This window comes from Malaclemys terrapin, chromosome 5 (assembly GCF_027887155.1).
Source record: "Malaclemys terrapin pileata isolate rMalTer1 chromosome 5, rMalTer1.hap1, whole genome shotgun sequence".
NCBI lineage: Eukaryota > Metazoa > Chordata > Testudines > Emydidae > Malaclemys > Malaclemys terrapin.
The window spans coordinates 98,604,229-98,617,619 of NC_071509.1; the positions used below are offsets into that span (position 1 = coordinate 98,604,229).

The 13,391-nt window shown below is 47.0% G+C and overlaps 1 protein-coding gene across 15 annotated transcripts in view; it reads right to left on the bottom strand.

The window, feature by feature from the left end:
- Positions 1–13,391, bottom strand: part of CAMK2D (calcium/calmodulin dependent protein kinase II delta) — a 263,534-nt gene that overhangs the window by 109,300 nt on the left and 140,843 nt on the right. For all 15 annotated transcript variants that reach the window (XM_054028973.1, XM_054028971.1, XM_054028980.1 and 12 more), the window contains exon 4: positions 185–239. In XM_054028973.1, the coding sequence (XP_053884948.1) occupies positions 185–239 (55 nt within the window). The remainder of the gene's footprint in view (positions 1–184; positions 240–13,391) is intronic.

The window sequence follows — 13,391 nt, forward strand, 5'->3', positions numbered from 1 at the left end:
TGCACATGCTGTTATCACAGTGACATATACAAGTCAGATGTGTACACACAACTGATCAGTTATGCATCATCCTGGCCATGTGCATGCACATCATTTTATGAGCTTATTTTTGCTCCTAAAAATTTTGAACATCAGGTCCCCGGTGTGCTTTTGTTATACAAGCATACACATGGCATATACTTACAAATCAAAGACTAAGTAATGGAATCCTTCTTCTGATATGCTGTCATGAAGCCGCACTATTAAAAGAAGAAAAAAAAAAAGAGAAACAGATTTATCTCTCATGACTGTTTTTTAACTCTACCCCAGGTGTGTTGGTTAGTTGGTGTTGTGTTGTTCTTCCACCCTCTCTCCCCAACCCTTTCTCAAGTTGTTCTTTTTTGCTTAGGGCTTTTCTTCTTGATGAGATAAGAAACAAAACTGTCCATGTGATTCACTCTGTACTTATTTCTAGGGGTGCCGTGTTATGCAAGAGAAGCACTCTGTGATCACTTCCTATCCTCCCTCCCCACAACACACATACAGCAGCAGGCAGGAGCAGCACTTTGCCTCTGCCCTTAGTGTGTGTTAGAATTTCTGCAAACACCATCTGAAAATATATTACATTAATATGAATGCCAACCAATTCCTTTCCCTTGACAAAGACTCTCTGACCAACAGTCTTTGAAATAAGAGTGTACAAAGGTTTCCAACTGTTGAACTTCAACTATGTTAGATAAACGATATTAGTAATAAAGGTTATTTTCTCAAAACTATTAACCAGGAATATAAAAATAGTTAAGTGTCAACTAATGCTAGATTTCAGCAGAACAAACTACTCTAAGCATTGTTTTAACAACTAAAATGTTCAATAAGCAGACACAAATATATGCCAGGGGATTATAACCGGCAGAGAAACAAGAAAGCATTATCTTTTGCAGGCTTCATTGTGAATAAATCAAAAGCATTTGACTATATAAGAGAGAGATGAATAAAATAAAATAAAAAAACCCCCAAACCCACACACTTCAGTTAATATTACGAGACACTGGCTTTATGTAAGTAGAAAGTAGCCAATGTTAAAAACAAAATTGTTGCCTGTGCAGATAATTTATTGTGTTGTTCTTGTCAGTTTCTCAAAGTCTAGCTAAATTAACTGCCAGCAGTTTCAGTCCAACCCTCATTTACAATGTCCAAACAAATCATCTGATTTAAGAAATAAGTAATTGCACTCTACAACACACTGAGTCAAGTCCTACCAAATAGAAATACAACACATTTTCCTTTCCAAATCCACTCTTTTGTTCAGTATACATGTTTTTGCTCTTGAGGTACTAATGGAGCAGTCTTCTGAATGAAAAGGGTATGGCTTGGTGTGAACTCATTTTCTCTCTGCCTTTCTAAACAGAAAAGTGAAGAGACTACAGAGATCATCACCACCACTGAAGACTCTGCAAAATTGGTGGGTACATCTCACTGCAATAAAAGACCTATGGCATGGCCACAGTAGGCCCAGGTTAGTGGACTTCGGCTCATGGGCTGAGAGGCTATACAATTGCAGTGTAAACCTTTGAACTTGGGATGAAGCCTAGGCTTTGAGACCTCGCAAGGGGGTTGGGTCTCAGCTGACCTGGGCTCAAAGACTCAGTGCCATGGTTTTTTATATTGCAGTGCAGACATAGTGTGTGCCACATACAGCAGCTTTTCACAGGCTGAGCACTGGCACCCAAAAGACACTGAACCTGAAGTATCCCAAATGATATCTGCAATATAGAGTAGCACAGTTGATCTTCAGAACTCATTGCCATCAGTTATGATTCAGAACGAGAGCTTTGTTGGATTCAAAAAAAGGATTAGCTCTCTCTATGGATACCAGAGCAGTATCGTAGCTAGCGGGGTGCAGGGAAAGCAGCCGCTTCCCCTCACCCCTTTTCCCAAAAGCAGCGCTGGCCCAGCACTGCCAGAAGAGCCATGGGGGGTGGGGGGCGGCAGGCACGGACGGAGGAGAGAGGGGGCTGGCTCCTTGGCCATCGCGCCCCACGTGGCCCCAACATCGCAGCAGGCGCAGCCACCTCCTGCGGCGGCTTGGAGGCCAAGCGATCCCCGCCCAGTGCCGGAGCCGGGGCCGGGATCGGCCGGGGACTGGCGGTGGCGCAGGACAGAATGTGAGCGGCGGGAGTCCAGTGCCTTGCACTGGCGGGTCCCCTCCGGGCGAGGGGCTCCCCGGGGCCGGGCCCACAGGGCAGGGGCACAGGCTGCGCTGTCTGGACGGGGGGCCCTGGCGCGGCGCAGGAACCTGGAGCCCCAGGCGGGGGGGACAGGTGGGGATGGGCAGCGCAGCCTGGCGGGGGACACCTGCAGAGCGGTCTGGGGAGGAGAAACTCTCCCGGGACCGCGGGGGGACAGGGGTATGCGCACCCCCGGGAAGCCCGCAGGAGTCCTGAGCCGGGCCCCGGGGTTAATCTGGGGGGGAAATGGGAGGAGCCAAGGGGGGGGGGCTTTTTTCTGTTTGCTCCCCCTACACTTAGACCCTGGCTATGCCACTGTACCAGAACACCCAAAAGTGTTACTGGTAAAGAATAACAAACAAACAAAATAAAATTTTGGAAGGTATAGATGCTTCAGAGTATAAGCCAAATTCGAACTAATGAGGTTTATGGATAATTTTTCACTTTGTGGATGTCATTCCACAATTATCTGGTGCAAGATTTCTTGAACCTTCCTCTGAAGCAGCTGGTATGAGCCATTATCAGATACAGGATACTGGACTAGATGGACCATTGATCTGATCCAATATGGTCATTCCTATTTTCTTATATTCCCAGAGCTGTATGAACTTTTCACAATGCAACCTAAATAATATGAAAAACTGCCAATATTAGATACAAAATTACTTTAGTAGACATTTGGGACTGCCAATATTTCTCTGAAACTCACAGCAAAATTAACAGGTTTGTGAGTTTCATAATTTTGCTATGATTTCATAATGAAACTTGAGAAATTGGTCTCTGTTTGGAGTGAAATGAACTGTTGTGGACTCTTGTGAAATCTTATAGAATATAGGGAGCTTAATGGAACTCACCATTACGTTATGTTGGGTTCAAATGAATTATTTTTTTTATAAAGTAGTGATTACTAGGCAAAGTAGGTGAAAAATTATACCCTGCAAAAGGCAGATATCCTCTTAAGCTATAATTGTAGGGTTACCATATTTCAGCGAGCAAAAAAGAGGACGGGAGGAGCCCCGCCCTAGCCCCGCCCCTGCCCCTCCCACTTCCCGCCCCCCCTGACCTCCCAACCCTCCCCCCGTTCCTTGTCCCCTGACTACCCCCTCCTGGGACCCCTGCCCCTAACTGCCCCCCAGGACTATCTAAGCCTCCCTGCCTCTTGTCCCCTGACTGCCCCAACCTTTATCCACACCCCCACCCCCAGACAGACCCCTGGGACTCCCACGCCCCATCCAACCACTCCCCACCCCCTGACAGCCCCCCCCAGAACTCCCAACCCATCTAAACCCCTCTGCTCCCTGTCCCCTGACTGCTCCGATCCCTCTCCGCACACCTGCCCCCTGACAGCCCCCCCCAGAACTCCCAACCCATCTAAACCCCTCTGCTCCCTGTCCCCTGACTGCTCCGATCCCTCTCCCCACCCCTGCCCCCTGACAGCTCCCCCCCAGAACTCCCAGCCCCCTACCCCCCCCGCTCCTTGTCCCCTGACTGCCCCCTCCTGGGACCCCTGCTCCTAACTGCCCTCCAGAACCCCACCCCCTACCTAAGACTCCCTGTTCCTTGTCCCCTAACTGCCCCCTCCTAAGACCCCCCCCAACTGCCCACCAGGACCCTACCCCCTACCTGTACCCTGACTGCCCAAAACTTTCTCCACTCCCCCCAAAAAGCCCCCCCCCCGTTTCTTGACTGCCCCCTCCAGAACCTCCCTGCCCCTTCTCCTGCCCCCCCTTACCCTGCTGCTCAGAACAGGGTGTTGGGCTCTGTGCGAGCCGGACACGTGGCTGAGCTCCCCAGCACAACAAAACCCGGTCCCTGGCCCTGCACAACAAAACCCGGTCCCTGGTCCGGACCGGGTTGCAGGGGAGAGCTGCCCTTGTATCAGCACAAAGTGCTCTCGCTCCCGTTTTGCTACCCTGCATGGCAGAAACCGCTCCCAGTTGCAAAAGGGGAGGGCTGCACTTTGTGCTGAGACACTTGCTCAGAATGCAGGGCGGAGCTCCTCTCCAGCTGCTCCGGAGTCCAGCCCGGGACTTTCCTGCAGCCCTCCCAGCCGCTCGCTCTGCTCTGCCGGGGGAGGGGGAAATCCCGGACATTGTGAGTGCTTTACAAATTCCCCCCGGACGCTATTTTTAGCACAAAAAGGAGGACATGTCCGGGTAAATCCGGACGAATGGTAACCCTAATAATTGTATGTGTGCATTCTCCTCCTGTAAGTCAACAGGAAACAAGAACAACCTTTTGACAACTAACCAGGTAGGTGTGGATATGCTGTAGTTCCTCAGAAATACATCATGGTTCAAAGCTAAGTTCACACGCCCTACAAAGACGCTTCAGCCATAATACTAAGACAAGCGTACAAAAAAGAAAGATAAATGGTAGAATTATAACATGATCTGATTATAATTATTAGGGGGGATAACATTATAGAGTATATAAGTATAATGTGCTCTCTCCGTTTTCATAGAAATCAATATTACATTTTGCTGACATGCTGTCCTTGTGTGTGTGTGTGTGGAGGGGGTTAGGGGATGAGGAAAGGTTGCTACAGTAAGAGGAAGGATTTTGGATACGGCACATCCTTCAATATATATTATATTTACCCTATTCTGTCATGTTTTCTCTATTCTACTATTGTTTATTTATTTTACTGCACCCAAAATTGTGCTAGGTGCTTCACAGCAGACAAAAAGAGACGTGATCTATGCCAGAAAAGTGTTTACATTCTAAGGATTCTGCAAACACCTATACAGATTAACTTTACACACACATGCAGAATCCCACTGAATTTACTGGAACCCTTCACACAAGTAAAGTTATTTATGTGCAAAAGTACTTGCAGGATTCTTAGCTATGACTAGCAAGGGTGACGAGTAGGCAGTAGATGGGGTGCAAATGCATAAAGGTCACAGAAATGTAGTCATGCAGTTGCAGTGCAGCCTTATGCACATCTTGACTGTTCTAGTCTGTTATGATTGCAAAGTGATATTTTATAGGTTTTTTAAAAGAATTTTATGACTATGCATTCAGATAATTTTTCCTCCGCAAATTTTTAATTTAAACATAAATCATTTATATTTATGTGTAAATCAGAGTCATCCCAAACTCCAAGAAGCTTTTACTTGCTTCATTTTCCTTGACAGGATGTTTTACAAACTTGACTGTTCAAAGGGAACTTCAAGAGATGTGAAACCATGTGTAGAGCCCGACAAAAAGGAGTGTTGCAACCTGTGTGTATGGGAACTGACATATTTCACCCAGCTCTGATAGTGAGAGCAATAGAGCGATCACTGCTTGTACATTTGCACAGGTTACTCCTCTGTTTCATTAAGTGTCAAACACCCACCTCAAAAGACAAACTAAGAAATCTCCAACAAATTCAATGCACTTTTGAAGTCACATATAATCCTTTTTACAAACTAAAATAGTGTAGGCCTGTAGGCTTATGAAAAGTGTCATATCTTTTCAATATGAAATAATCCAATTGCATTACAGCATTCAGCATACTGGATCCTTTCATTCTAAACAGGTGACCGATTAACTAGGGTTACCATATTTAGTGCCTCCGAAAGGAGGACACTTTAAAGGGGCCCCAGCCCCGCCCCCAGCCCCGCCCCCGCGCCCGCCCCCTCCCCTGCTTCCCGCGAACATTTGAGTCGCGGGAAGCCTGAAGCAGGTAAGGGGGGGGGGGGGAGGAGGAGGCGCGGCCCACCCCCGGCACCGCAGGTCCCCAGCCCGTCCCCCGAGCCCCCGGCCCGGCCCGGCACCGCCGGCCGAGCCCCCGACCCGGCACCCGAGTCCCCGGCCGGGCCCGGCACCGGGCCCCCCCGAGCACCGCCGGCCGAGCCCCCGGCCCAGCACCCGGCCCGGCACCCGACCCGCCGGCCGAGCCCCCCGGCCCGGCCCGGCACCCGGGCCCCCCGAGCACCGCTGGCCGAGCCCCCGGCCGAGCCCCCGAGCCGCCGGCCGAGCCCCCCGGCCCGGCCAGGCCCCGGGCCCCCCCGAGCACCGCCGGCCGAGCCCCCGGCCCGGCACTGCCGGCCAGGCCCCCCGAGCCCCCGGCCCGGCCCCGGGCCCCCCCGAGCACCGCAGGCCGAGCCCCCGGCCCGGCACCCGAGCCCCCGGCCGAGCCCCCCGGCCCCGGGCCCCCCCGAGCACCGCCGGCCGAGCCCCCGGCCTGGCACTGCCGGCCAGGCCCCCCGAGCCCCCGGCCCGGCACCGGGCCCCCCCGAGCACCGCCGGCTGAGCCCCCGAGCCCCCGGCCCGGCACCCGAGCCGCCGACCGCATGTCCGATTTTCCCGGACATGTCCGGCTTTTTGGGATTTCCCCCCGGACGGGGATTTGGAGCCCAAAAATACGGACATGTCCGGGAAAATCCGGACGTATGGTAACCCTAGATTAACCCTTATAAAAATGGCCACCACACCCCTCAAAACTGTTTGTTCTCATGGTTTTCCAAGTGGGGGCAGTAGGATGAAGATTAGATATGGTTTCTATCAGTGGAGAACCACAACAGGTTAGGACTCGTACCTGGAGTCCTGCCTGCCCTGTTTTGCCTCACCACTGAAAGAAAACTCCCTTATTTCCTGCATATACCCTTCACACTCTGCCTCCACCTGTTGGTTCCCCATTAAATTGGGATACTATCAATCAGAGATGGGTTACCTAGGAATGTTCATCTGTTGGGGGTCAGGAGGGAGTTAGTACACAGACTGAGGGAACTAGCAAAAGGGTTTAGAGGCACCATGGAGTTCTGACAGGGTTTTGGTAGGGGGAAGGAAATTGAGAAGAAAACAAAAATAGAATGGATAGGGTCTCTTGTACAGGGGAGGGAGAAGCAGGGGAAAGGACTTAATTAGCACACAGGTAACTGGGAGCATACCTTTTGAGAAGCACCTAGCATGAAGGACAATGAGGGGCATTAAATCTGTAAAATAAGGAATATAATGTAGGACAATCTCCCGCCTCCCCTAAAAAAAACACCTGTGTCCCTCCACTGGCTCCCAATATCCCCACTTAGACTTCTCAGTCTGTCTCTCTCATATTGTCTATTCCTCCTACCTGTTTTCTGCCTCAGACACGAGTGATGAAGGGCTACAAGTGAGTAGTCAAAGTACTGGCAGATCATGGACTTCAAATCTATTCCAGGGCTCCATAGTAGCAGTGGAGGAATGTAGCAGTAGAGGGAGCAGAAGGGAAGGAAGTGCACACCAACTATACCCACCAGAGCTCAGCCAGATTTACAGGCATCTACAGATCAGAGAGCCAGGACAACCAGGAGGATTAGTTTCAGGAATGTCTGGGGAAATGGTGGGTCAGCAGGACAACCCTCCCATAAAATCACCTTGAGGAGTAAAATCTTGAAAAATGTGAGATGCTTGAGAGGGTTAGTTAGGACCAGAGGACAGTGGAGGGATGAGGAGCCTGGGAATGAGAGTATACTTCTAATTTTCTTCGTGCTATTCACTATTTACTAATCCACAGTACTCTACTGGTTAAGAGGTGCATGTAAAATTTTATATTATTTTTCTGTTCAGGAACCCTTCCAACACCATTTATCTTCCTTCAAATTAATTTGAAGACATACACATGGGATCACCAAATACTATTTTTCATTAATTTCTGCCAAAATACCTTAGAGAGGATTTCTACAAGAATGAACTACTGTGACAGTCTGTACTCTTATGTTCACCCTTTTTACAAGACTATGATAAATTTTGTACAAAGTATGCCTTGTGAGGTGGTATTTTAAAATGTATAATCTACTGAACATTACTGTCCTGGTAAAATGTGTGGGGCAACATCGTATGTAAAGTTTATCTAAACCAGTGTGTATTTGGACTGAAGTGTTTGGAAAACTCTATTTGAGATAACAAGGCTTGTGCATATCATTTTCTATTAATGAAATCACAGACTTTATATGAGCTTGTGTTGTCCAGGAAGGTGCTGGGCAGTACAAGATGCACATTTCTGCGGGGGAAATCTGGGACTGGGAATTTGCTGGTGTCACTCTGTAATGTAATTCAGGGTGGCTATACTCTTGAAGTATAGCTGGGAGTAACTTACATGATGGAGGCTGTATGAGAGCAGGCCAGTGAAGCAGTGTAAAAGGCACCCCATGTTGGAGAATTGAGGGGACACAACTAACTGTTCAACAGTCCAGATCGTACCCTGGGTAATGTCACAGCTACTCAACTGCAGAATCTTTTAAATCACATTGCAGAAGAACTGTGAAACAATTCTTAAGTGTTTTTAATTATTAATTATTATTATTATTACTACTTAAAATGATGTGACAATTTCCTAAACTAATTTCACTACAATAAACTGTATTGGCATCAATGGTTGAATGAACAAAGACAACATTGTTCATAGAACCAAATACAGACTCAGGCAACTCCGAAACCACTTTGTAGTCAGAAACTATGTTTATGAAGCAAGCATGAGGAGGAGGATTTTCAGATTTTCCCAGATGATAGCTTAATATATTGAATAATATTTCCATGCATATATGAAATTTTTAAATAGAGAAATCAAATACACTTAACTTTTTCCTTAGTAACATTTTGCTTTAGAAAACATCTTATACAATACTGAAGAGAAAAACAGTTCTTGGCTGACTCTCTGTCCAGAACTTCTGCTGAATCAGAAAAGCCAAGTCTGTAGGTCCAAATGAGAATGAATGGATAGTTTGGCTGGTTCTGCAAACTAAGTGTTTCCTGCTTCAGATGCATTGCTTGCCATGAATGGGGTATACACAGAAGATGCTCCAGTAACACACATCTATTCATTCATAGTCAATGCAGGAACATAAGAACTAAAATATCAAAGTCAAGAAAGTAACGTAAATTATAAAACATAATGGATATTAAAAATACTTAAACACCAACAGTACAGAAACAGGAGGAAACATAGTTTGGATAAAGACCGCTTATTTTGCATCTTCCAGCTCCTCACATTGGCTTGATTTTTTTAAAGTACCTTTATGGACTATAGTTATTTCTGTTTGTTATTTACTGCGACCCAAAATTCTGCCTCTTTAAGAGCCAGAGACCTGGGGCCAGCCATCCCTGTTTGTTTATCTGAAGCAACTGAGGAGGAGACACGTGTTCCCGCTAAAGAACTGGGCTGTCAGTAAGAAAGGAGAAAGCAGGAGCAGTAGGAGGTTCCCTCGAAGAGATTTCCAGAGTCCCCTGGAAGGAGAGGCAGTGGGAATCTGCTGCAAAAAGGGGGCTTCCCGGGAGCACGCAAAGAAGAATTCCGCAGAGCGGGAAAAGGGGCAAAAAGAGTGTGCCAAGAGGGGCCAAAGTTATGGTTTCATATATTTAGTTAGGACATGGTATGACCACGGTTGAAGATCAGAACAGAAAAGGAAACATTAGAGGGAAAAACGATCCTTTGTGTCCGATTTCTTATCTATTGGACACTGTCAGATTTGGAGTCTTTATTTTTGGACCTCAAAGGCATATATTTTTCTTTATAAATTACCCCAAACAAATGTGTTACTGAAATTAGGAGTTTATTCTTTCAATGGACAATCACATCCTCCAGGAATCCAGAATTTGATAGGAACAATAAAGTCAGACAGTAGATTAGTTCACCTAAAAGTTCCCTTATAAAGAAAAATAATCACATCTAAAAAGTGGTGCCCAGATTTCTTTTTGTCATACTGTTAAACAAAACGATCACAGTATGTGGAACAGAGAACAATGATAAAGTGCATATCTGAAAGAATCGCTTTGAAAAAAAATCCATTTATTTTAGCTTCTGATTATACCAAGAACAATGAAAGAAATACTTCGATTTGCCTCACAAATTGTGCTTTGTGAGTCACATTCTTCTTGTATTTTAAATTAGTAGCTAATTATCTCCTATATACCGGTCTCCTATATCCAAGCCAGACCTCTCTTCTGATAACTGCTAATCAAAATCCATTCTTGTTAGCCAAATATCACTAAGATTAGGAACTAGTACCCCAGGTAAAAGAAATTTGAACTCTACCTTCGCATGTACGACTTTATTTTAAACCTAGTATGTGCTACAGTTACTGTAACAGACTTCAGACATCCAGAACACTAAAATGCGTGCACACTGTCACAGTTCCGAGCAATTGTGCCTGTATTCCTGATCAGTGGCCCAGCAAGGGCACCCACTACGTTCCTCAGCTGTTGCTTCTCTTGAGTGGAGACTTGTGTCCCTCTGGCTTCCAACTGGGGTATTTCCGGGCTGCACAGTTCCCTGCCTTGCCTTCACTGTGTATTTCCCAGCACAGGTAGGTTTCTTAAGGTACGAAGCATTACAGAGAAAAAACAGTAAAAATATTAAATATCCTACACAAGTATCCTACACACATGTCCTACATAAGCTTACCAGAATAACACCAACCCTAACATGGATTCTGGCAGGACAAGTCATTCCACCCTCCAACCTTTGTGATTTCCAGTTCACCACACCTTCATCTCAGAACAAGCACACTCAAAACATGTTTAGTTGACCCTTTTATACAGATATGGGGTCTTTGATCTGGAGTTTCCAGAAGCAGGTAATTAGTACACAATGGGTCTCTCCTGTCCAGCACTTATCTTCAAAAGGGTGGTTTTGGAGGGGAGAATTTACATTCCCCTTACCCCAAGGTCAGATATATTGTTCCAAAAAGACCTTTGAAGGTCTTAATACCTTTCAAAGATTGCATTAATCTTGTCTTCCTGCTAAAGAAGTTCCATACACTCTCACAATAGTACATAAACATTTGCATTTCTAATTCAATGTACCCCAAAGGTATTAACCCTAATTCACTAAGACTGAACATAATTCAATAAAGTTCATTCAGGATATTACAGGATATTGTCAGTCTGTCACACACATCACAGAGAGCAGCAGCACTTGTTAAGACTGAATGAAATATAAACCATGTGCCATAGACAATGAAAGTGTGCGAGTTAAACTGTAGAGGTCCCTCCTACTAAAGAAGATGCTCTAAAACTTCTCCAGTCACCCTGTTTATTAATACAGCATGGAAGGGAATTAATAGGAGTGCAATTACATTGCAATACTTCCAGCCTTATTTTACATATGGAGATGAAAAATAAGCAGGATCCATAGAGTCCCCTCTGTTGCCCACCCTAGGGTGTGTCGCTTACCAGCCATCAGTGCAGATCAGTCAAATTAAAGCTCTAACTTGAATTAGTTTATTACTAGAAAGGCACACGCACATTCATCAGTAATGAACACGGAGTTGTAAAAGACCAAGAAGGCAAACAATGTTTGTTGAAAACCCACAGCCATTTCCTTTAGGAGTACTGTACATTCCTGCAAAAACAACAAGGAGTCTGGTGGCATCTTAAAGACTAACAGATTTATTTGGGCATAAGCTTTCGTGAGTTAAAACCTCACTTCTTCGGATGCATAGAGTGAAAGTTACAGATGCAGGCATTATATACTGACACATGGAGAGCAGGGAGTTACTTCACAAGTGGAGAACCAGTGTTGACAGGGCCAATTCAATCAGGGTGGATGTAGTCCACTCCCAATAATAGATGAGGAGGTGTCAATTCCAGGAGAGGAAAAGCTGCTTCTGTAGTGAGCCAGCCACTCCCAGTCCCTATTCAAGCCCAGATTAATGGTGTTGAATTTGCAAATGAATTTTAGTTCTGCTGTTTCTCTTTGAAGTCTGTTTCTGAAGTTTTTTTGTTCAATGATAGTGACTTTTAAATCTGTAATAGAATGACCAGGGAGATTGAAGTGTTCACTTCATGGCTTGTGTATGTTACCATTCCTGATGTCTGATTTGTGTCCATTTATTCTTTTGCGGAGGGACTGTCCCGTTTGGCCAATGTACATGGCAGAGGGGCATTGCTGGCACATGATGGCATATATGACATTAGTGGATGTGCAGGTGAATGAGCCCCTGATGGTGTGGCTGATGTGGTTGGGTCCTCTGATGCTGTTGCCAGAGTAGATATGGGGACAGAGTAGGCAACGAGGTTTGCTACAGGGATAGGTTCCTGGGTTGGTGTTTCTGTGGTGTGGTGTGTAGTTGCTGGTGAGTATTTGCTTCAGGTTGGGGGGTTGTCTGTAAGCGAGGACTGGCCTGCCTCCCAAGGTCTGTGAGAGTGAGGGATCATTTTCCAGGATAGGTTGTAGATCGTGGATAATGCGCTGGAGAGGTTTTAGCTGGGGGCTGTATGTGATGGCCAGTGGTGTTCTGTTATTGTCCTTGTTGGGCCTGTCCTGCAGTAGGTGATTTCTGGGTACCCGTCTTGCTCTGTCAATCTGTTTCCTCACTTCCCCAGGTGGGTATTGTAGTTTTACGAATGCTTGATAAAGATCTTGTAGGTGTTTGTCTCTGTCTGAGGGGTTGGAGCAAATTCGGTTGTATCTTAGGGCTTGGCTGTAGACAATGGATCGTGTGATGTGTCTTGGATGGAAGCTGGAGGCATGTAGGTACGTATAGCGGTCAGTAGGTTTCCGGTATAGGGTGGTGTTTATGTGACCATCACTTATTTGTACTGTAGTGTCCAGGAAGTGGATCTCTTGTGTGGACTGGTCCAGGCTGAGGTTGATGGTGGGGTGGAAATTGTTGAAGTCCAGGTGGAATTCTTCAAGGGCCTCCTTTCCGTGGGTCCATATGATGAAGATGTCATCAATGTAGCGCAAGTAGAGGAGGGGCACTAGGGGACGAGAGCTGAGGAAGCGTTGTTCTAAGTCAGCCATAAAAATGTTGGCATACTGTGGGGCCATGCGGGTACCCATAGCAGTGCCACTGACTATTCCTGCCTGTATCTAGGACAGGAGTGGGCAAACTACGGCCCGGGGGCCACATCCGGCCCTTCAGATGTTTTAATCCGTCCGAGTTCCCGCCAGGTAGGAGGGTCCGGGGCTTGCCCTGCTCCAGCCGGGTGTGGGGTCAGGGGCTTGCCCGCTCCACACGGCTCCCGGAAACAGCAGCATGTCCCCCCTCCAGCCCGTACATGTAGGGGGAGCCAGGGGATTCCGCATGCTGCCCCTGCCCCAAACATCGTCCCTGCAGCTCCCATTGGCTAGGAACTGCGGCCAACAGGAGCTGCAGGGGCGGTGCCTGAGGACATGTTGCTGCTTCCAGGAGCTGCTTGAGGTAAGCAACACCCAGTGCCTGTACTCCTGACCTCCTCCCGTGCCCCAACCCTGATCGCCCTCCCGCCCTCCAA